This window comes from Pelobates fuscus, chromosome 10, assembly GCF_036172605.1.
Source record: "Pelobates fuscus isolate aPelFus1 chromosome 10, aPelFus1.pri, whole genome shotgun sequence".
In the NCBI taxonomy this organism is placed as follows: Eukaryota; Metazoa; Chordata; class Amphibia; order Anura; family Pelobatidae; genus Pelobates; species Pelobates fuscus.
Genome location: NC_086326.1, coordinates 77,474,469 through 77,499,464, shown reverse-complemented (window position 1 = coordinate 77,499,464; position 24,996 = coordinate 77,474,469). Strand labels below are relative to the sequence as shown.

General features: G+C 40.4%; 1 protein-coding gene across 1 annotated transcript; it reads left to right on the top strand.

Annotated features, from left to right (window-relative positions):
- The first annotated feature begins 15 nt into the window (after nt 1–15).
- MYOZ1 (myozenin 1) lies at nt 16–24,548 on the top strand. The gene is made up of 5 exons (XM_063435340.1): nt 16–102; nt 3,187–3,377; nt 11,096–11,363; nt 13,791–13,965; nt 23,859–24,548. Exons 1-5 carry the CDS (start codon nt 33–35, stop codon nt 24,088–24,090), a joined length of 936 nt encoding a protein of 311 aa, XP_063291410.1. The 5' UTR covers nt 16–32; the 3' UTR covers nt 24,091–24,548.
- The last annotated feature ends 448 nt before the right edge of the window (nt 24,549–24,996 follow it).

The following is a 24,996-nucleotide window of genomic DNA, read 5'->3' as shown; positions in this document are numbered from 1 at the left end:
CATTCTTTATTACAGGAAACAAAAACACAGCCATGCCTCTATCAGGAACACCTGCCCCAAACAAGAGGAAAAAGTCTACTAAAATCCTTGTGGAGATCAGTTGTAAGTATTTTGGTTATTGTAAATGAACCATTCACGGTAAATATACCATCACTGTTGTAGTTAGCCTCCAAATGCGGTCTGATTTTTATGCAATTTTTTTTTAATAGATTTATTGGCCTTGCCACCACACATGTAGGTGCTGTGAGTATTGCAATCAAATGCAGTCGTCTTACCATAGCCCTGTGCATTTTATGAAAACAAATGTGTAGCTCAAAATGTATAGTCTAATGTTTCCATGGACATGCTTGTTAAATAGATTAATCATACCTCTATGTCGAACACATAATAAAATGATATTGTGATATAAAGTGCAACAAAAAAACACGTTGCATTCACAAGTGTGAATAGTGTATAGACCTCAACTATACACAAAATTAGTACAATGTAACAAAACTAAAAACCATAAACCAATGCAAAAATGGTGCAGCATGCAAAAAAAAAAATGTTTACCTAAATTGTTTTTTAATACTGGAAACAGAAGTTTCTCATGAGTAGGGCATAAAAAAATAAAATAAAAAAAAAGAACAGAAAAAAATTATGTAAATCAGTAAAAAAAAAAAAAACTAATAAAAAGAGCTATCACTCCCAATAGACAACTCACGTGAAATAGAGCTCTGGGTTGTGTAACTGATGGAGTCTTTAAAGGTTCCACAACACCTTCATGATGAATGATTTTGCTGAATGCTATCTTCAAAAGCAAACATAAACGGCCAGTAGTGTTGATGGTACTGAATGGCAGAAATGTGAATCTAGAATAAGGAAAAACTCACTCACATGGACAAGAGACTATGAATATTGGCTCAAGTATAAATGACAACATGTGCTATAGTACCACCCCCGCTTACAAACCGGAAGACAGCAACAGACTACAGGCAGCCAGGTCAATATATGTATAAGAAAACTTTACTGCTTACATAAAAAGACTCATCGCTATAGAGTGAAAAAAAATAGATATCATTGTTGCCTTCCAATATGCGTTTTGCTGCGATAAATCAGCTTCCTCAATATCTTGCTACTGTAGTTTCTCTGGAGGTTTACCCATTTGGCATAACCATAACCAAGCATCTAAGGCATAGAGATATGGAGTCAGTGTCAGTCTGACAACAATGGAAAGGGTTAACGCTTCTTTGGGGCCATATCTTGCTTTTCTGCTTTTGCACATATATTTTCTTCGCATAATCAGGTAAAACATCCTCAAATAAGACATTCTTCCTATGGAAATATTATTTAAATTAAGTGTTGTGCTGTAGAGAGGCATTAATTAATAATGCAATATGGGCAACATTTTTATTTGCAATATATTTGTTTTATTACATGGAAAAATGTGTGCTTTGGCATCTTTGGCAAGTTGCATTTCAGCAAAGTGAATTAATGAAGTGTAAAACCGAGGGGAGCGCCGGATAATAATAAATTATATTTATTATATGGGTAAGACACTTGGAATTAATTCTCATAGCACATCTGACTCTTTGATTGTGTTTGTGTTTAATTAAAATTCCTACTCACAATTTGCAAACAGTTTTATTTAATAAAACATTTTTAAAAAGCTGTGTTCTTTTTTGTTTTTTAAATGTAAAATTGTATGTTTGGTTTTAAGGTTCTTGCTTGGACAATTGCTACAGTAGCAAAACTTCCTTCCTCTGCTCTCCTCTAAAATAAATAAATATAGATAGGTGGATGGATGGATGTAGAGATGGCTGGATAGACACACTCCCAGAAATGTGTTTGATTTACCCCAAATGACTGTATGGAACTATCATATGTATTTTTTTTTTTTTTTTTTTTTTAAACTGGTAATGATCGTACTCTACACTTCATAGTCCAGTTGAACTAATGATATGTAGACTTATTAACCAAACACTATTGAGACTGAAGTTAATTGGCACCTTGAAGTGCTATTTTATTCACATCATAGCGTGGTGAGCATATTTGGATGTGAATAAAATAACACTTGGAGGTGGCAACTCATTTATGTCCTGAAAGCGCTAATTACTGAATCTATACTGAATAATTGCAGATAGATAGGCAGATAGGAAGACAGACAGACTCACAGAAGTGTGTTCACGTTACAATAAATTGCTCTCTAGGCAACTACCTACTACGTGATAACTGATGATGATTGCCCTACATTCCATTTTCTGTTTGCGCTAAAAACAATCAAACAAGACAAAGTCAAGCACAGAAAATTGTTTGGATTTCTAAAGAAGAGCACAAGAAGGAAAAATGGTGAATGTAGGAACATACTAGTCGCAGGTTGAGTAGAAAGCTCACAAAATCATTCAACTAGAGGTAATATGCAGAAGAAAACAAGAAAAATAATAAAGCATACAGTAAATACGGTAAAGGTACAAGATCCTTTAATAGTAATATTTACTTTTCTTTAAAACAACAGTAGTGTACTTAAATAGTGGTTTGATTGAAAATCTTTGCATAATTTGGAAAGACGCCTGACGGTGACATCACCATGGGGGCAGGTAGGATATACTTACCTGAACGTGTCCCTCATGGGTGCCGACATCCTCGACCATCTGGTCCTCTTCAGCTCCTGGAACTTCAGCTGTCAGGAGCCAATGTCAGCGCAGTAGCCTCGCACATTTGCAAGAGTACAGCTTTGAGGTCTATTAGGTCAAGATTGCAGGATCCTCCGTAGAAAGAACTTGACAAAAGGTATCTCCGTCTTTAGTCAAGCATTGTCAAATGGAGGAAAAAATACTGAGACAAAGTTCTTCTTTGAGTGGTTTGGAAATTCAGTAAAATTACAACACAGTCTATGTGAGTATTTCATGAAGATAATATCTTTATGAAATACTCATAAAGTTGTGACGGAGTAACTTTAAATGAGGAAATTTCAAATGTAAACCGAATGTTGCTTTTCTGCAATTTTTTTATGCCATCTTTTTATATGCTCTTTTTTTTATTTCACGTTATTGGTATGCTAACTAAAATGTGTTATTAGCAGAATAAAATAACAAATATCTTTGTGCTGAAACAATCTGAAATTTAGACATTATGCATTTTGAAAGGATGCAAATGTTACCAGCTTGCATGAAGGTCTGTAAATTACTTATGGTTTATGTTTTATAGCCTCAAGAGAAGAAGAACAAGTTGTCTCTAGACTAAATTTAGGGAAGAAGATCAGTGTTCCTAGAGACATCATGCTGGAAGAATTGTCTTTGCTCAGCAATAAAGGATCCAAGATGTTTAAGCTTCGTCAAAAGAGAGTGGAAAAATTCATCTATGAAAACAATCCAGATGTATTTTCAGACAATTCAGTGGTAAGAGAATGGTTCAGAATTATACTCTAATTTGGTGTTGTATTGCATTTGGAACCATGTTTTAGTCTTCATGGTTTCCAAACCTTACTGGGTCCTCAGATAAATGTGAGATTTAAAAATGAATTAACCTATCATATAATCTCTGGTGCACTGTAAGTGGGATTGTTTTAGATTATTAATCAAATCATGCATTCACTAGAGAAATTCAAATTTTTGTTGCAAAATAGATGGATTGAGAAAAAAAACTGCAAGCCAGCTATGATTTCAGCTCCGATATGTTGGCATTAAATATGTGATTCTCTTGTGAATTACAGACAACTCATAGTTTAGTGAATAAACCTGCAAACATTTTAAACTGAAAAGCAGAAGAACAGCAAGTTCTAGCCACGGTATCTGCTTAATCTCTTTGAAGTGGCTATAGTGTCTGAGAACTTTGGAACCATTCTTCCATTCAGTGTTAAATAATTTTTGAATGGTTTAAAGCTAAATGAGATTCCATGGCAGCACATCCAATCTGTACTGAGTGGGCTAATGAGGAAGTATTAGCTAGAGCAGAAATGGGCTACAATGATTGGCAGAGAGTTTTAGCTGACCAATCTCAGTCTCTCATGGTAACCCAATGCTTGTATGAATTGGTGTTGCTAGAAGGACATGTGTAATCTCTGCCTTAGTCATACCTACAGTAAGGGCTTGTCTTTGGGTGGCCAGGAACCCTTACTCAGTGTTAAAATATTTGAAAATTGTTGTGTCCATTTAGCCTGTTTTGCTGTTTGGCCCAAATTGCACACATACCATTAGCTTGGTCACTTATTCAATTTTGAAGTTATCTCAATCAACTGTTCTTATACTATAATGTGACTTTCATTGGACCTCTCCCATTGTCAGAGGCTCCTACGTCAAACTGGGGCAAGCAGTTCTGCCAATTTTCCTGTTTATTAAAGGGAATTAATTTGTGGTCAAGGTCGGCATGATGTGCTTAGTCTAGTCAATGGAGATATGAGAAAAGAACATTGGTATCCAATTTTGGGTACTGATCCAGGTGTTTTCACTCTAGTGTCCTGACCTCTTATGTCTGTCAACCTCATAAGATTCTGTCAGCTTCCCATGATATATGTCCTCATAGCCATTCATTTCTCACACCACCCTCCCATGTCTCACTAGACTTCCACCCCATGACTCTCTCCTTTACCTCCTGTATTTCTGTCCATCACCCACATGTCTCTCGCTATCATGTCTCATGTATCTCTACATTATCACCTCCATCATCGTGTAATTCCAGAATTTGCTGGTGCTTTATAAATAATAAAATAATAATAATAATTCTATCAATCTCTGACGTAATCTAGTAGTTTAGTGCAGCCAGGGTCAGTTGATGCCTGTGCTCTTTCCTGCATACCTTTATCACTATTCTTATGTTTGGGTCTCTATAATAGAAGGTGTGATGTGTCTGTGCTCTCCGTATTACAAGTCAGCAAGCACCATAATGGAGCTAATGCAGTGGTTATATGCTGCAAGATAGTCAATATTGTCAATATTCAGTGGATGCAGCTTTCCATAGATATACCAAATAGACAAGATAGTCAACACTTGGAAACAGTCCTTATAAGAGAAGTTACCATCCACACCCACACACACTCCTAGGCAGTTAGGAGAGATCTTCTGATATTCTCATTCGTCCTACAAGTTAAAGAATTCAAGGAACACCAACTTGGACGAATGCCCAAGGCTGGTGGTGAATTAAATCTCATTGCACTCATATCTATGTTCCATAAAGCAGTAAGTGGGAAGACCTTGCAACATTCCTGTAAAGGATCCCCTATACTCCGACTGAGTATATGCGCTGTAGTTCTCCCAAATTCCAAGTGAAGCAGTGATTAAAGCTCTGAGCTATCCAAACATCGGCCTAGACTTGATGAAGGGTACAACAGGAATAATTTATTCTTGCCAGATGGCCTGCTTTTATACACATCAGGGTTACAGTCCAACATGTCCATAACACTCCCACATCACGCCCATAACACTCCCACAACACGCCCATGAATTATGAGTCAGGATGACTAAGTATAAAAACATAACAAACATAAAATATTAAAAATACATATAAGACATAGGAACCCCCACAAATATTATATTGTTAAATAGCCCTGATCTGAGCGCCCAAGTTCTCCAAATAGTGTTCATAGTGTTAAAGTTCTGACCGGCCGCACACATGATCCTATGCCCAAAACTTTCCAGAGCTCCTGCAGCCACAAAACGGGATGCTCCGGCTTGCTGTTATGGAGCGTTTCATAATGTCTTATTCTCAGGCACCTTCCCTCCAAAAAGTGCTCTCCTGGCGTATTTCAAAGTGGTTCAAAACCGCAAACTAAGTTGTCCGGGAACCACACGGTCACCTCATGTTGAAAACAGTTCCATGACATTTGTAGCTAAGTCCCGCTGAGGTGACCAGGAACCCACGAAGTCCTCATGCCAAAATTAGTTCCATAGCGGTCACGGCTAACCACTGGGACTACTTGTGAGTTTGGTTCACGCAAACGGTCGTCAGAGAGCAAGCTTTCGGTTCCATTCACATGAAGGGAAAGTGCCGAACCAGGGGCACCCAGGGCAAGCTAATAATGGTGGTTGGGGAGATTTAACTTCCAAACAGGGTCTTTGTATATGGTCCATAGTCGATGGGCAGGAGGCCAGCTTCTACACTCCTCCATGAATTTGTGGCAAACGTCCAGGGCAAGGAGCTTTTGTCACAATACTATATACGTTTTTTTATGCATTAATCAATGGCCAAGTGTAATAGAGGTGATAAAAATGATATGGTAATAGAGAGGGCAAATACTATTTGTAAATCTGTTTGTCTATGTAATTTAAATGCTTCAACTGGTAGGACCATGAAAGAATGGTTGGACTTAGTAGGTTAGAATGTTTTTAAGTTTTAATCTTTAATACTAATTAATAGTTAAATTCCTCTTGAATATTTAAGAATGTACAAAATGCATGTATGATTTAATTGGCTACTTAGAGTTGGTATGCAAATTAACATTGATGTATCTAGTCATTAATTGCTATAGTGTGTAGACCAAAGCTAATGACTCAAGTCAATGTATACAAATAATAATTGAAGCAAGAGACACAATCTTGCAAGCATGCATAATAATGAGCTGATTGTGCTCTGTTTTACATTCTTAAGTGCCAATTTAGATATTAATAATGGTATTTAAAAACCACTGCAAAACAGGTACAATAAAGGAACAATGTATATTCCTAACCCTATAGTTAAAAATACTATTTAGAACCCTGGGTCTCCCTTGCCACCCTTACCCCTCTTATATAGGATAAAAACTCATCTTTATTCCAGTGCTGCATAGGTCTGCGGACACTGGCTCCTCCCCCAATCTGCCTCATTGGCTGACATCATCAGAATTGATGATCTCAACCAATCCAATGCTTTCCTTCTGATGATATCAGCCAAGAAGGCAGGGTGGGGGCAGACCCAAAAGTCATGCATGTTAATCAGCATATCCTCAGACGCTGAACGTCAGTGCTGTGCACTGTGCAGCATGCCCCAGGAGTAACTGCCACTGAAAGTGTCCCTAGGCAGCAATGTAAACACTGCCTTTTCTCTGAACCAGGGGCAGCCAGGGCAAACACTGCCTTTTCTCAGAAAAGGCAGTGTTTACAGTAAAATGCCTGTATGGATTGACTATACTCACTAGAACAACTACATTAAGCTGTAGTTTTTCTGGTGTTTGTAGTGTCCATTTAAAGAGTCAGCTTAAGCAGCATAACAACTTTGCAGAATTGTAAAGGATATGGTGCAAAGAGTACCCTTCATCCGCACCCAATGCTTGGAATGGCTTTAACTGTGGGGATTTGTAACAAAAATTGCTGCAACAATAAGTAAGCCCCCCTGACTCAAACACAGTGATGAAAGAGTTTACATTGCCTTCTGTGCATGCACAAATTGGAAGAAAAAAAATCTATTTTTTCTTCCCAGAGACAACCAAGTCAAGGCTACACATGTGAAGTTGGTGGCTTTACCGATTGACATACACAAACTGCATTGCAAACCTGTGAACCCAGCTGTGTATAAAGTGATAACAGCTGCGGTACGATTGCAATTTATTGAGCAGTTCCAATCATCTTATGCCATGGGTGGGCAGTCTTCGGCCCTCCAAATGTTATGGACTACATCTCCCTTGATGCTTTGCTAGCACTACGGCCCTAAGAGCGTTATGGGAGATGTAGTCCAAAACATCTGGAGGGCCTCAGATTGCCCACTCCTTTCCTATGCTATGGATGGAACTGTGAATGTGGGATAAACCTAGATATAATTTAAAGACTTGGGTTGGAGCCTATTTAGACAACTTTCTGGTTTTGAGAAATAATGACTCATATTTGTTCTCCCATATTACTTTATCATATTTTCTCTTGTGCACACTGTAAAACACTCAGAATTCCTATTTTGTTTAACTCGCCCAATAACAGATTGATAATTGAAAGTAAATGATACTTGGCTATTCATAAGAAATTTGTGTGCATGGTTAAAATAAATTTAAAAAATAAATTCATTATTTAATTAGTATTAAACTTCCACAAAGCCAGATAGGTAGATGGGCAAGGGTGCTGACTAAATATAAAGAAACAGAATTGGGATTGATATCTGAGAGACCGTAACATTTAAAACAAACTCAGCAATGGTTTAGGAAACTCATCATAAGGATGGTGGAAATAGAAACACATGTGGTGGTCTCAATCATTCCACTCAGAGAACCTATTAGGGCCAACAGTGCATCGCTTCGAGTCTATGTCATACCTTACAGTGACAACACATTCTTAAAGCAATATCTTATTGATGATCATATTCTCACCATACTTCCTATAAACTCCTTCATGTCCGAACTATAGAAATAACATTTCCAAATGGGAATATTCTAGCCAACTATTTCAGGAGGGAATGATGTCAAACCTCCACTGTACCAAACATTTTGCAATACACAAATAATATTATCCCTAAAGAAAGAAAATATGCAACAAGACAGTGGTTATATTGTCTCCCAATTCGAAAATTTTACAGATTAAAAAAAATAAATAATAATAATTATGAATAGCAATATGTAAATACAGGCTCACTAGTAAACAAAAAACTAGTTTTTTTGTTGTTGTTTTTTTCTAGTGTGCTTAGTTATCACCTATTAATTCCTATACATTTCTACTTAACTTTTATGTTTTTTTGGCATTATTGTTATTGTGTTCCTTTAAAATTAAGGGAAATAAAAATACCTCCTTTTGTGAGAGCTGAAAAAATGTGACTTTATTCACTAAACTGGGGATTGTAGAGAATTGGTAAAAGTAGCAAAATTTGGGGCAAAACTAATTTTCAAACTCGGCTACTCTGGCCTAGAATTGCTGCAATTCCTTTCAGCAAATCTCACAGCTTAATGAATAAAGCTCTGTTCACTTTTATAAAGTGAAATAGTGTGAATAAGTCTTGCCTTTTTATTAATATGCATGCTATTATTTGAGATCTTTTAACAAGGCTCCAGCAATGGAAAGGTTAAGGGTTAAGGCACGTAACAGCATTCCTGTTTAGTGCTATGTGCAGGTCCTTTGGTCATTGCACCTTCTTCTCTCCTCTGATTGGTGTGTTCTGTTCTGTCGTTCAAGCCTCTAAGCACACAGGGTTATATAATCCCAGCGACTCTCCTGATTTTTTACTTCTTGTATTTCTGTCTATATTTAGCTAATTGAACAGCTGTTCTGGAAGCTGGTGTACAGATTCTCTTTGCAGAGCCTGCATTTACACTGTCAGTGGCAAAATGCTAGCATGTGGGTCGCCGTGTACAAAAAAAATAACTATGTATTGGATATTGTACACGATTGCTTGAATTGAAATTAATTGAAAAATCATTATGTATAGCAATATGTAAATACGGCTAGTTCGCACTGATAAACAAACAAAAAAAAAAAGCATGTAGGTTTAAAAAAAAAATAGAATAATTAAATATTTTTTTCTAGTGTGTTTAATGATTACTTAGTTTAGTTTTCACACATTTCTACTTAACATTTAAGTTTTTCAGCAATATTGCTGTGGTGTTCCATTAATTTTTGGATTCGTGTTGCATTATGTTTAAGAAACACTCTCTCATATGTACAACCCTCGCAGTGCTGTGTTAAAAAAATCTCAGGGATATGTGTTAATATAAAAATCTTATAGAAACAAATTAACATTAGAAATATATATAAAAAAAAAACACAAACCTATAAAAAATATGCAGATTTTTATTGCTATAATATCTTGAAATAAAAACCACAATATACTAAAAAGAACACAAACTTGTTAACATGAGAAATGCAAAGAAGTATGGGTTCTTTAAAAATAATAAAAAATTCTATCAAACTATTAAGAGGTAGTTTAACAAAAACATTTTTTCCCTCTCCGCAATCTCACCCAGAGACCACCTCCTCCTCAGCAGCTTGATTTTAAGGAATTCCACAGATTAAAGGCAGTCTTTACATTACTGCCTAGGAACACTTCTAGTCACCTACATGGTGACTAGGGGCTTCCTTGGTCAGTGCTGTACTCCACGCTCTGCATGGAGATGCCGAACACTCCCTATTGAGATACATTGATTAAATGCATCTCCATGAGGAGATGCTGATTGGCCAGGACTGTGTTTTGCCACACACGAGCAATAGCTGCCTAATGTTTTCCTATGGGAAAGCATTGGATTGGATGAGATTGTCAAATTTGATGATCTCAGCCCAGGAGGCGGAGCAGGACAGAGTCAGATGGGACAAGACTGGCTCAGTGCTGGAAATAGGGTGAGTAAATTATCTTTTTAAAGACTGTCCGGACACAGAAACAAGTATATCAGCCCTCAGGCTGTCACTGGAGCAATAGGGGAGAGAATAATGTAATATTATACTCTTACATTTGGCAGGGCCAGGAGCTGCTACTGCTGTGATCTCTCGGTGTTACTTCCAATATGGCGTCTTGCTTCTTTCTCCTGTTGGCACTATAACCCCACCTCCTGGTGCTATGAGTCAATAATGGCCCCTGAATAGAGAGGCCAATGGCATGGGCAGCTGGTTCTGCTGTCCAAATGGCAACTCAATGGAAATTCCTGAAATTCCTTTTTAAAGGAGACTAGGCATGTGCAAAACCTGCTGCAACAGACAGAGAAGATTTCAAACCAGCCCCATTTTTTACATGCCTAAATGCTCCCAAGTAAGCTTTTCCAAACAGTTAGCATAAAACCTATTACAGAATTAAAGATACACTAATTGTTCCCATATTTTTTGGCTTACCACCCTCCCCTCCAGAAAAAGAATCTTAATATTTCTAAAGTATTGCAAATACATTTTACCCACACAAAAAATGGATGGGGCAATGCCCCAGGTGCCTTTATGGACAAGCCTCCACTGGTTACTAGCAGAAATGCTGCACATACAGATTGCTAAAAGCAGAAGTGTCATGTTTGAACAGTGCACATATGAAGGTATTATCCAATATTACCTTTCAAATTCCAGGTAATCGACAGGTTTTCAAAAAAACATGGAAATAAGGAAAAGGACACACAATACTGTGTAGTATACTGTATTATTAATGCCATGCATGCCACTAAACCATGTAAAGTCAAACTCACAAAAACAAAGCACAATAATATGTATTATGGTGCTGTTAAACTAATGAGTTTTATTACTTTTTTTCTTCTCTGCAGGACCACTTCCAAAAATTTATAGCTACTGGAGGTGATTTAGGACCTGGAGGACATACAGGAGTCGGAGGAGGAGGTTATGGTTTGGGACATGGCGGAGGACGAATGGTGTCAAGTCTATCAGGTGGACAGCATGGGCATGGAGGGCACCAACCACCAATACCCCCACCAAAGCCTGGAAGTAAGGGCGGTGTTGGCGGTGGACAGGCTGGTGATTCCAGCAGCGGAGGAAAAGGAGGAAGGGAAGGCATTGATGGCTCAGGAGGAAAAGGTAAGTAATATCACATGATATGGTTCTTCTCATAAATAAAAATATATTATATGTAGATAAAATATATGTTGTTAAGAACCTCAGTGGTTATGGTACTGAGTTATTCTATTACTTTCCAAATAGCTGAGCATAAGTGATTATAGCTGCAGTTAGGGTGTACAGGAATAGTAGAGTTGAATGCAGCTTCCAAGACAAATCTTCCCAGCAATTAAAAGGTTACCCAAGCATGAGCCTAGACGTCATGAAGGGTACAACAGGAATAATATTTTATTGATGCCACACTGGCTTTTATGGAAATCCTCCTGCAAGAGGACCTCCCACAGTAAACAAAAGTGACAACCAATCATAGTACAGATTTACTCCCTTCCTCTGCCTGGGAGATAATGAGATAAGTTAAAGGATAACACAATTATCTCCAGGCAAAGGGCACACAATTTCCCCAAAACTTAGAACACCCCTTTATACACATGGTATCCCCACAAGTCCCCTGATAGCCCCGATCTGGGAGACCAACTTATTCAAATTTCACCCAGATCGGTTCAGGGGTTCTCAAAAAGTATGGAAGTCTTAGTTCACTGACCGCACACGAGGCTCCTGCCCAAAATAGGTCCATTAGTTTAGTGTGTGCAGTCGGTCGATTTCAAAAAAGCCAAATAAACGAATAAACCCATGAACGGAGCTCATGGAGTGATTGATCCCCGTGTGTATGGGAACCAAACTACCGAACGGCGCTCTCCTGGCTGTTCGGCAACAAAAGGAAGCAGGCGTTTGTATGTTTTCAGCGGTGTTCGGGAAGTCGAGTGTCCGATTTTAGTTCTAGACACTCAACGACCAAGTCCCGCTGCCTCTTTTCGTGAAAACAAGATGGCCGCAGTTTTCTCTTCCACGTGGCATTCGACTATTCGAACGGCAGCCGCCCAGAGAGCGCTTAATAGAAGGTTCCCTTTGAAGATAATGAGCCAGGAGGGTGGTCGGTGTTTGGTAAATTAATCTACCAAATCAGTAAATACAAAATAACCGAAATAAAGCAGAAAATCCCGAAATGAAGAAGAAAATACCAAAAATTAGTCTATTTTCTTCACATATGTGATTTGAGGTAATCAATTTATTTTGTGGCTCCACAGATTGGCCTCTCACTAAAATTACTTCTAAGTCAATTTATCACGATTCATCATCGTCTATTTAGGGTTGTTTCTTTACTTGAGAAAATGAAAACAATGAAGTTATATCTTATTTATTAAAAGTACACTATAGGCACCAAAACAACTTAAGCTAAATGAAGCAATTTTGTTGTATAGATCATGCACCTGCACTTTCACTGCTCAATTCTCTGCCATTTAGGAGTTAAATCACTTTGTTTATACAGGCCTAGTCACACCTCCCTGCTTGTGACTTGCACAGTCCTCCTAAACACTTCCTCTAAAGAGAGATCTAATGTTTATGCTTTCTTGACTGCACAGTTTGTTTAATTTATAATTTCTTATCTTCTGCTCTGTTAATAGCTCTCTAGGCCATACAGGACTCACCTGTGTGTGGTTAAAGTTTAATTTACAAAGCAGGAGATGCAAACGTAACATCTGATTGAAATTTTTTCATGCAGGCTGTCTTAGTCACAGCCAGGGGGTGTTTTGCTAGGGCTGCATAAATAGAAACAAAAGTGATTTAACACCTAAATGGCAGATAATTGAGCATTGCGACTGCATGGGGCATGATCTATACACGAAAAACTGCTTCATTAAGCTAAAGTAGTTTTAGTGCTTTTAATTTAACCTTTAAAGGAACACTCCAAGCACAGTAACAATTACAGTGCACTGTAGTGGTCATAGTACCAGAAGTGCCGTCAACCCCCCCTCCCCCACCGCTCAAACGCAAGGAGTCAAAATGTTTAGTTTGATTCTTTACTTGGGATCTGCCGGGTGCCACTCAGCACCTTTTCTCCTCTGGATCTCCTGCTTAGGAGTTTCTGAGGAGAGGAGGTGAGGTGTAGCCACAGGTAAAAAGTTAAACTGTTACTAAACGGTTTGATTCTTTGCAGTGGGGGACGCCAGGGCACTCTTGGCATCATAACCACTGTAGAATGCCATAATGGATATGGTGCTTGGAGTATTCCTTTAGCACATAGGGGGTTTAATACTATTGTTAAGTATTACCTACTTGACCAAAACATAATTACACAGGTACCAGTTGACATATAGAAACATAATGCTAAGCATATTAGCAGCACATAGACAACAAAAGCCAAATTTAATGTGTGACAGATCCCTCCAGTCTAGCCTGCCACTCCATGTCCAAACACCCATTTACAGGCCTATCGTCCATACACAATACAAATTGTAATGTAGTCTTTATAAGAATTTTGTAAAAATTATGTATACTGATTTATTTAATGCATTTGTTATTTGTTTTGCTTTTTCATTGTGACTTTAGATGGTCATTCGGGTCAAGATGGTCCAGGTGGGAAGCATATCACTATTTTCAAGACTTACCTCTCCCCATGGGACAAAGCAATGGGAATTGACCCACAACAAGCAAGTAATCTCAACATAAATTTGCTGGATTATTGTACAAAGGCAGAGCTCGTCAAATATAAATCATTCAACAGGTAACAAACGTTACATCACTTCAAAATATTAGTCCATACATGACTTAAGTGGGGGTTTCTTTTTTTTAAATCTTTGTTATTTCTTTTCATCCCATCTTTTGTCATTTGTTGACCAATCAATGTGCCTCCAGAAATAAATGTTCTGTGGATCTGTAACAGTACTGCAAAAATACAAAGGAAAAGGTGCAAAAGTAACAAATCATTTCTCATGGAAAAAAAAAAAAAACCTTTACTAAATAGGCTCAGTATAGTCTGTAATGCTTTAATGAATCTGTTTTAAAAAAAAAAAGTTACTGTCCCCCCCCTTATCTCCCACACTTTATATCCTTTTATGTTTAATTTACTGGACCGTGAAATCCACCCTTGCACCCATGCCTTGGCTTTTAAATAAGGTAAGAATCCTCAGGATGTTGTATCAGTGAGAAAAGAACATTGGACTTCCTCATAGTCCCATGCAAAATAAATGTATGCAAAATAAACATATAAGATCTCTCATTATGACACCAGGGGATGGTGATTCCCTCTTATACTTAGGACTCGCTAAAAGAAGTCAAGTGGTCTCTACCCCCTATGTTCACAAATATGTGTGAGATGTTAGAATGTCTTAATTAATTCTTAGTTAATGAAAACCTTTTTAATTTAGAAAATTCATCATTCTTAAAGAATGTCTTTGTATCATCATCCTATTCCTTTAACCCCTTAAGGACACATGACGTGTGTGACATGTCATGATTCCCTTTTATTCCAGAAGTTTGGTCCTTAAGGGGTTAAAACAGGTATTCTTTAAAAAAAAATAACCTTAGTAGGTTGGTTTGCCAAGAATGCTGTATAAAAATTGTACTTGGAGCTTTCAACGTTGGACACGTCTGTGGCTATGCAGCCCCATATGCATCAAATTGCAATGCACTGGGTGATCTGACACTTTTCTATCTTGGCCAACATAAAGATGTTCAGCAATTTGAGCTACAGTAGCTCTTCTGTGTGATGGGACCAGATGGGCAAGCCTTCCCTCCCCATGTGCATCAATAAGCCTTGGGTGCCCATTACCCTGAACCATGGTTCATCGTTTGTACTTCCTAGTACCACTTTCAGTAGGTACTAACCACTGCATACTGAGAACACCCCACAAGACTTGTGTCAGGGGTGGCGGTCCGGTTTACCGGGACCCAGTATGCCTGATCTTGATAGTAGGAGTCACTGTGTGGAAATGGATTATCAGGACCTGGTGCAGGGTAACCACATGCCCCCTGGTGTTGAGCACCAGCATTTGTGCGGCCACATACCAGGGCCCTGATGCAGCTTCTGCGGATCCCAGGTGCCAGATGACAATATGCAGACCTCCAGGAACTGGATTAGGAGGCTCTGCAGCAGACATGTATCCAGTATAGAAACAAGGCAAGACTAGAATAGACACCAAACAAGAAAACAAGACAGAATTAGGAGAACCCAGAACCGGAGCAGAACAGAAAGCAGAACCCAGAACGTGTACACAAGACATGAGGGAAACATGAACAGGGCAGGACACGACTGTACATGAACTAGGAATACAAGACAAAATAAAACAAGACAAGAGATACTAGGCAAAACAAGAGGAGACATAACTAAGTACTATTTATGTAAAACATTGGAGATTTAGCCATACATAAATGGCCAAGATGTATGCAGCCCACCACTGTGCTAAAGTACCCCAATTACGGTGGGTCCTAGACTGCCTACATATGCATGACTAAATAAACAATAATAAAACACACACAGTACTTACCTGCAAGAAAGGGGCAGAGGACTTGGAACAACTGCCTGCAGGAACCAACTGAAGCAAAAGGATTAATGGAAAAAATAATGAAACGGGTGTAACAACATAAAACAAACATATAAAGAAAACCAGACATGGAATAGAAAACCAGAAAACCAGGAGCACTGCCACAAAACAGGAATCGGAATCAGAACCGGAACCAAGCATCACACGAGGACACCTGCAGAGACCACCAAACTGCTTAGCAGAAAGACCTCCTCCAAGACAGGATTTAGGCAGACTGAACAAGAATGAGGAAGTCATCTCCAGCAGACTGGTCCAGATACAGGAACTCTTGTACACTAAATAATCCAGACAGGACAGAATACAGACAGGGCAGATCAGGAAAGCTGCAGAGTCCACTCCATGAACTCCATAAGGGCCTACGGCCATACTGTCAGAGGTGGCGGTCCAGTGACCGGGACCCAGTATGCCTGATCTTGATAGTAGGAGTCACTGTGTGGAAATGGATTATTAGGGCCTGGTGCAGGGTAAAGAAAACCAGACATGGAATAGAAAACCAGAAATCCAAGAAAAACTAAACAAGAATTGTAAAAAGAGTACTGGACACCAGAAGCCAAGACCAGACAACTCCGCAGAACAGAGCAGGATGTAACAACTTGCCATTTTGGAGATGCTCTGGAAAAGTCAGTCTGCCATCACCAGGGCCGCCATCAGGGCATGACAACCATAACAGTTGCGCTGTGACCGTTGTATAGCGCGACCGGGCCCCTTTTAAAAAAAAAAAAAAAAAAAAAGCAGCCGCAAGTGCTGCTGGGAGGAAGTGCTCACTTCCTCCCAGCTCACTCCGCACGGGAGGAGCGCGCCCAAAGAGGGAGAGCCCGGCAATGAAGAGGGAGCAGCGCCGACTCCCATCATCCCCAGCCACCCTCCTGCAAAGAAAAGGTAAGAGACAGGAGGGTGGCTGGAAAATGAGCTGTGTGTGTGCATGTATGTATGTATGTCTGTGTCTGTCTGTGTGTATGTCTGTCTGTCTGTGTCTGTCTGTATGCATGTATGTGTATGTCTGTCTGTCTGTATGTATGTATGTGTCTGTATGCATGTATGTGTGTCTCTGTCTTTATGTATGTCTGTGTGTCTGTATGCATGTATGTGTATGTCTGTCTGTCTGTGTGTCTGTATGCATGTTTGTGTATGTCTGTCTGTCTGTATGCATGTCTGTGTGTCTGTATGCATGTCTGTGTGTCTGTATGCACGTATGTGTATGTCTGTATGCATGTCTGTGTGTCTGTATGTATGTCTGTATGCATGTCTGTGTATGTATGTCTGTCTGTCTGTCTGTATGCGTGTATGTCTGTATGCATGTATGTCTATGTATGTATGTCTGTCTGGATGCATGCATGTCTGTCTGTATGTCTATGTCTGTCTGTATGCATGTATGTCTGTGTGTCTGGATGCATGTATGTGTATGTATGTCTGTCTGTGTATGTATGTGTCAGGGTACCTGAAGTCTCTACCTCCGAGAGAGGTAGAGACTTAGACGTCCATCCGTCCGGACGGGCTGTTTCCTCTGTTCCTCGCGGTCCATCCGGTCACGTAAACGCCGGCCGCGAGGGACTCACTACCTTTTCTAGCATGACGTCCGGAAACCGACGTCATGACGCCAACCCGGAACGACCTGTCACTCAATCCTTCAGAGACTAATCAGGACTCGTCGGAGGCGTGTCTACCCTTCCGAGCCAGGGTATTTAAACTTGCTTCTCCCATTTGCTCATTGCCCTGTCGTGGTTCTAGTCTGCCTAGTCACAGAGTGCTCTTGTATTTCTGTTATCCCTTTGGTTCTGACCCGGCTTGTTTGACTTACTCTGTTTATCTCTGTTACCCTAGACCCGGCTTGTTCCTCGCTTACCTGTCTTCTCGTTCCCTCGACCTCGGCTTGTCTTTGACTATTCTCTATATTCTCCGTACGTTAGTCCGGCCATTCTAAGGTCCGGTATACGTATCCTGTACCTGTTTGTACTCTGCGTGTTGGATCCCTGTCCCGATCCTGACATTACGACAGGGCCAATGGATCCTGCAAGTACAAACAGTCAGCTTGGTCCTTCTGATCCTAGGTTCGAAGCCATGGAGCACAGAATGGATCAGATGGCGCTAGCACTACAGGCGTTATTGTCTCGTGCCAATAACCCGCCAGAGGAGACGCGTACTACTTCTATTTCTCCTGTGAGCTCAGGCCTAGAGGTAGCCACTGTAGGTGCCTCTTCCCGTATTACACCACCAGTACGTTATGGTGGCTCACCTGAGAAGTGTCGTGGTTTCCTTAACCAGATCAGTATCCACTTTGAATTACAACCTCGCTCCTATCCTACAGATAGGGTGAAGGTTGGATTTATTATCACCTTACTCATTGAGAAAGCTCTGAGATGGGCCAACCCATTATGGGAGAATGATAACCCTTTGGTATATAATTATAATGCCTTTGTAGCTACCTTTAGAAGAACTTTTGACCCTCCTGGTAGAAAGGTCAATGCAGCTAGATTACTGTTGCGCCTGAGACAAGAGAACCGAACTCTTGTGGATTATGCACTAGAGTTCAGGTCTTTGGCGGCAGAAGTTAAGTGGAACGAGCAGGCATATATAGATGTATTTTTGAATGGGCTATCAGATGTAATCCTCAACGAGGTTGCTACTAGAGAGCTTCCTGAAAATTTGGAGGATTTAATTTCATTCATTTCTCGTATTGATGAGCGTTTAAGAGAGAGACAGAACACTCGAGAGAGGAACCTTAGACCTTCATTTAAATTAGCTCCCGAATTTCAAAGTCCTGATTCCACTACCTCACTATGTCCTGAACCTATGCAGATAGGCAATACTCGCCTCTCAGAGGAGGAGAGGCAGTACAGGAGAAGGGAGGGATTATGCATGTATTGTGGAGTCAGAGGTCACCTACGCCTGAATTGTCCTAATCGTTCGGGAAACGCTCGCACCTAAGTTTCTCTAGAGGACAGGCCTTGGGTGTTTCTATTTTGTCCTCTACGCATAATTATAAAGATCACAGGCTTCTGCTACCAGTTTCTTTAACCTGGGAAAGGGGAGTACTAAGGACCATGGCTTTGATAGATTCCGGTGCTGCTGAGAATTTTATCGATCAAGCCTTTGCTACTAAACACACTATCCCATCCCAGTTAAGGGATACACCCTTGGCCGTTGAGGCCATAGATGGTAGACCTTTACTTGAGCCTGTTATCTCTCGTGAGACCATCCCAGTTAGCTTAACTGTTGGTATCTTACACGAGGAAAACTTATCGCTTATGCTTATTTCATCCCCTTCTGTTCCCATAGTCCTGGGTTACCCATGGTTAAAAAGACATAACCCTATTATTGATTGGGAGTTAGGGGAGATACTCTCATGGGGCCAGGGTTGCCAGGAGAATTGTTTACGGAGGGTTTCCCCATTGGGTGTAATTAACACACCAGGTAGTTCTACCCAGTCTACAGAGATACAGATACCGCCCCTGTACCTAGACTTACAAGCAGTATTCGACAAAAAGAATGCTGATACTCTACCTCCACACAGGACCTTTGATTGTAAAATTAACTTACTACCTGGTACCATGCCTCCGAGGGGCAATGTATACCCCCTATCCACTAAGGAGAATTCAGTTCTAGAGGAGTATATTCGGGAGAATCTAGACAAGGGATTCATTAGGAGATCTTCTTCTCCTGCCGGGGCTGGTTTTTTTTTTGTTAAAAAGAAGGATGGTTCACTAAGACCTTGCATTGATTACCGAGGTTTGAATAAGATAACCATCAGAAATGCCTATCCGATTCCCTTGATTACCGAGCTGTTTGATCGTCTGAAAGGCTCTAAAATTTTCAGCAAGTTGGACCTCAGAGGGGCATATAACTTGGTGAGAATCCAGCAAGGACACGAGTGGATGACAGCGTTCAATACCCGTTATGGGCATTATGAATACACGGTCATGCCTTTTGGTCTTTGTAACGCACCTGCAGTATTTCAGGATTTGATTAATGAGGTTCTTAGGGAATTTCAACATGATTGTGTTATTGTATACCTGGATGACATACTGATACACTCTAGAGAGGTTGAGACCCACCACAGACAGGTCAGAAAGGTATTACACAAACTCCTGCAACATGGCTTATACTGTAAATTGGAGAAATGTAGCTTTGACCAGTCTCAGATAGACTTTCTTGGATACGTGATTTCTGGGGAAGGCTTTAAGATGGACCCTGACAAACTCCAGTCCATTTTAGAGTGGCCTTTGCCTAAGGGACTCAAGGCTATTCAGAGGTTTATTGGTTTCTCCAATTATTATAGGCGCTTCATTAAGGGATACTCTTCTATTATTGCACCTATTACCAATATGACCAGACAGGGGGTTGACACTAAGACTTGGTCTAATGAAGCTCTCGCTGCTTTCAAGACTCTCAAGGATCTTTTTGCTTCTGCTCCAATTCTAGTCCATCCTGATACGACTCTGCCGTTCCTACTCGAGGTCGATGCCTCTGAGACAGGCGTAGGGGCTGTTCTGTCGCAAAGGTTAGGGGTGGATAAACCACTACACCCTTGTGGTTTTTTTTCTAAGAAACTGTCTGGCCCTGAAAGTAGATATGACATTGGCGACAGGAAACTCTTAGCGGTCATTATGGCCTTAAAGGAGTGGAGACATTTATTGGAGGGGACCTTACATCCTGTTACTATTTTAACGGATCACAAGAACTTGTCTTATATTGGGGAAGCTAAGCGACTGTCCGCCAGACAAGCTTGTTGGTCCTTATTCCTGACCCACTTCAATTATGTGCTTACTTATAGACCTGGTTCTAAGAACTCCAAAGCCGATGCTTTGTCTCGCCAATATGAACCTTCTACTATATCTGAACCGGTTCTTTCCTCTATAGTTCCGAAATGCAATATTATCGCCAACACGAATCTCAGGATTCACTCTCCGTTACTTGCCGAGATCATTAAACTGCAACATCTAGCTCCTAAACAGACTCCTGAAGGTCGACGTTTCGTTCCTCCTGTTCTACAACTGGAACTGTTGCAATGTTTCCACAACAGCAAGGTGGCTGGACATCCTGGTATTCGCAAGACATGTGCTTTGATCTCTAAGGACTTCTGGTGGCCTGATTTACGGAAGGATATTAAAGATTTCATCGGTGCATGTGAGGTTTGTACTAAGACCAAGCAACCTCATACCCTTCCCTGTGGATTTCTGCACCCCTTAGAGGTTCCAGAGAAGCCATGGTCCTGTTTGGCTATGGACTTTATTGTCGATTTACCTATCTCTAAAAAACAGACTGTTATCCTCACCGTGGTTGACAGATTCACCAAGATGGCTCACTTCGTTCCTCTGCCTAAACTCCCGTCTTCTCCCGAATTGGCGGAGATATTCGCAAGGGAGATTTTTCAATTACATGGGATACCCTCCCAAATTGTATCTGACAGAGGTTCCCAATTTGTTTCCCGTTTTTGGAGGTCCTTCTGCTCTCAACTGGGTATCAAATTGAATTTCTCTTCTGCCTATCATCCTCAGTCTAACGGAGCTGCTGAACGCACCAACCAAAAGATTGAACAATATTTACGTTGTTTTGTTTCCGAACACCAGGACGATTGGGTTGGTTTGATTCCTTGGGCTGAGTTTGCACACAACAATCTCGTTTGTGATTCTACTCGTTCAAGCCCCTTCTTCATGAATTATGGCTTTCATCCATCTATTCTCCCTTCGGCTTCTTCTTCCCAGGGGGTGCCGTCGGTTGATGTTCATGTTGCCAATTTGAGGAAGTTGTGGGATCAGACTCGACAGATTCTTCTGCACAATTCTATGCTGGTTAAGAAACACGCTGATAAACGTAGAAGGGCGGCTCCGGTGTTTGTTCCAGGTGATAGAGTATGGTTGAGTACAAGAAACATCCGTTTAAAAGTGCCTTCCATGAAGTTCGCTCCTCGTTATATTGGACCTTACAGGGTGCTAACTCGCATTAACCCAGTTGCGTATCGTCTAGCTCTTCCAACTGCCTTACGCATCCCTAACTCATTTCATGTTTCATTGTTGAAACCACTAGTCTGTAACAGATTTTCCTCCACATCATCCTCTCCTCGCTCTGTTCAGGTGGAGGGTCAGGAGGAGTATGAGGTTAACTCTATTATCGATTCTCGAATCTCCTGGGGGAGAGTACAATATCTGGTCGATTGGAAGGGATATGGTCCTGAGGAGAGGAGTTGGGTACCTCAGGAGGATGTTCATGCTCCTCGTCTCCACAGGGCGTTTCACTCCCGCTTCCCATCTCGTCCCGGTTCTTTCCGCCCGGTGGGCGTATCTGAGAGGGGGGGTACTGTCAGGGTACCTGAAGTCTCTACCTCCGAGAGAGGTAGAGACTTAGACGTCCATCCGTCCGGACGGGCTGTTTCCTCTGTTCCTCGCGGTCCATCCGGTCACGTAAACGCCGGCCGCGAGGGACTCACTACCTTTTCTAGCATGACGTCCGGAAACCGACGTCATGACGCCAACCCGGAACGACCTGTCACTCAATCCTTCAGAGACTAATCAGGACTCGTCGGAGGCGTGTCTACCCTTCCGAGCCAGGGTATTTAAACTTGCTTCTCCCATTTGCTCATTGCCCTGTCGTGGTTCTAGTCTGCCTAGTCACACAGTGCTCTTGTATTTCTGTTATCCCTTTGGTTCTGACCCGGCTTGTTTGACTTACTCTGTTTATCTCTGTTACCCTTGACCCGGCTTGTTCCTCGCTTACCTGTTTTCTCGTTCCCTCGACCTCGGCTTGTCTTTGACTATTCTCTATATTCTCCGTACGTTAGTCCGGCCATTCTAAGGTCCGGTATACGTATCCTGTACCTGTTTGTACTCTGCGTGTTGGATCCCTGTCCCGATCCTGACAGTATGTCTGTCTGCATGCATGTATGTCTGTCCGTATGTCTATGTGTGTATGTCTGTATGTATGTCTGTGTGTATGTCTATGTATGTATGTCTGTCTGTATGTATGTATGTCTGGATGCATGTCTGTGTGTATGTCTGTGTGTATGTCTATGTCTGTCTGACTGCATGCATGTATGTCTACGTATGTATGTCTGTCTATGTATGTTTGTGTATGTCTATATGCATACATGTATGTCTGTATGTCTGCCTGATGCATGTCTATGTATGTGTATATGTAAGTCTGTATGTCATTATATATGTATATATGTATGTCTGTATGTCAGTATGAATGTATGTCTGCATATTATTATGAACGTAGGTCTGTGTGTATGTGTGTATGGATGTCTGTATGCATGTATGTCTGTCAGTATGCCATTATGAATGGATGTCAGTGTCTGTATGTATGAATGTGTGTGTGTGTGTGTGTATGTATGTATGTATGTCGGTGTCTGTATGTATGTGTGTCTGTCTGTCACTATGTATGCCTGTGTGTATGTCTCAGTATGTGTGTGTCAGTATGTATGCCTGTATGCGTGTATGTCTGTTTCAGTATGTGTGTCTGTTAGTATGTATCTGTGTCCTGTTGTATCAGTGTGTGCGTTTGTGTCTCTGTGTGGACCCAGTGGGCGGTATTTGGAGGCGGGCCCCAGGGGGCCCAGACCCTGAGCTGAGTTAGGGGCCCCAAAATTTCTGGTGGCGGCCCTGGCCATCACTAGTTGGTTCTTGTCAAACTCACGCAGATCTTTTCACTTGCCCATTTTTACTGCCTCCAACACATGAAATTTAACAACTGAATGTTCAGTTGTTGCCTAATATATCCCATTCTTTGACAGGTGCCATTGTAACAATGTAATCAATGTGATTCACTTGATCAGTGAGTGGTTTTAATGTCGTGGCTGATCGGTGTATATTAACCTGGAATGTTAATATTAAGGAATGTTAGTCTCTCATAAGAAAATGAATTAGGATGAGAATATGGTGACATTTTATTCATTGTTTATAACAGTAGGTTATTATATCTCAGATGCAGATTGTGTAAATAATAGAATCTTAATTACTGATTTATAGATTCTAATGAAATCTTAAAATATTATCTCCCAAGACTGTTAGACATATAGACAAATAAAACATGTATTTCTTATTAGTACACAGCTGTTGAGATACCATATATTGTTTTCTAGGTCAGCTATGCCTTTTGGTGGATATGACAAAGCAGCAAAGTTGATGACTTTTCAGATGCCAGAGTTTGATGCTGGGCCCGTAGAATCAGAACCAGAAATTGTCTTCAATGCAGCTGCTGCCAACAGACCGTCCTTCAACAGGACACCAGTTGGATGGTTGGGATCTGGTGAAGGCACACACTACAATATTGATGTGCCTGTGCCACTGGATGGGGAAACGGAAGAACTCTAAGCTAATGCCTCCTGAAATGTGTAACCTATAGGTGTTGTACATCAAAAACACATTGTCATTTCTTCTGAAAAATATGTGATATGTTGTTGTATTGCACTGTATTTTGACACCCAATCAGCCAATGGCACAGGTCACATCTAACAGTGTATATGCCACACAATAATGTGCCTTATTTAAAAAGAAGCCAGGCTTTCTCTTGTATGTTGAAAAAAAATAAAATGTAGCTTCTTGTGATGGTTTGTATTTGAACGCAGGTAGAGATGAAACAGAATGGTGACTAATAAAAGATGTGGCAAAGCAGAGGAAGGGAAAGAAAGCTATTTGTTTTGTGCACTGTGGCATAAAAAATAAAAATATAAAGGACAATTATTAAACATGTAACCTTAAAAACACTGCTCTACACTAAATATTTTTAATTAGTGTCTTAATTAAACTGAATAAACAGATACAGAATTAAATATGTTATTGTGTTTTTGAAAAAGAATATAGCTAAAAAAAAACCAAATAGATATTTTGTAAAAATGTGCAATATGTTACAAAAAAAATTTGATAAATTCAAAGTGCCCACAATCCATTGTAGCTGTTATGGCTCTAGCAGGCTACTAGGGCCATTTCCTCCTCTTTGTCAAACAAACCAAGGGTCTCCAGGTAACTCTGCCACAGTAGCAATGTTAAGTTCATTCCACAATTCAACTGTACTGATTGACTTAGGTTGTCTGCTAATGTTCTCACACAATCAATGCTGTCAAAATTTAGATGAAATTTATACGGCTATGCAGAACTTTAACTTACACAGTAGCGAAGTGGGGAACGGGTGGCTAGGACTAGGACAATTGGGGAATCCTACATTTTTGGCCTTGAAATGATATTGTTGGAAAAGTTTTTTAATTATTTATTATTTTTGGT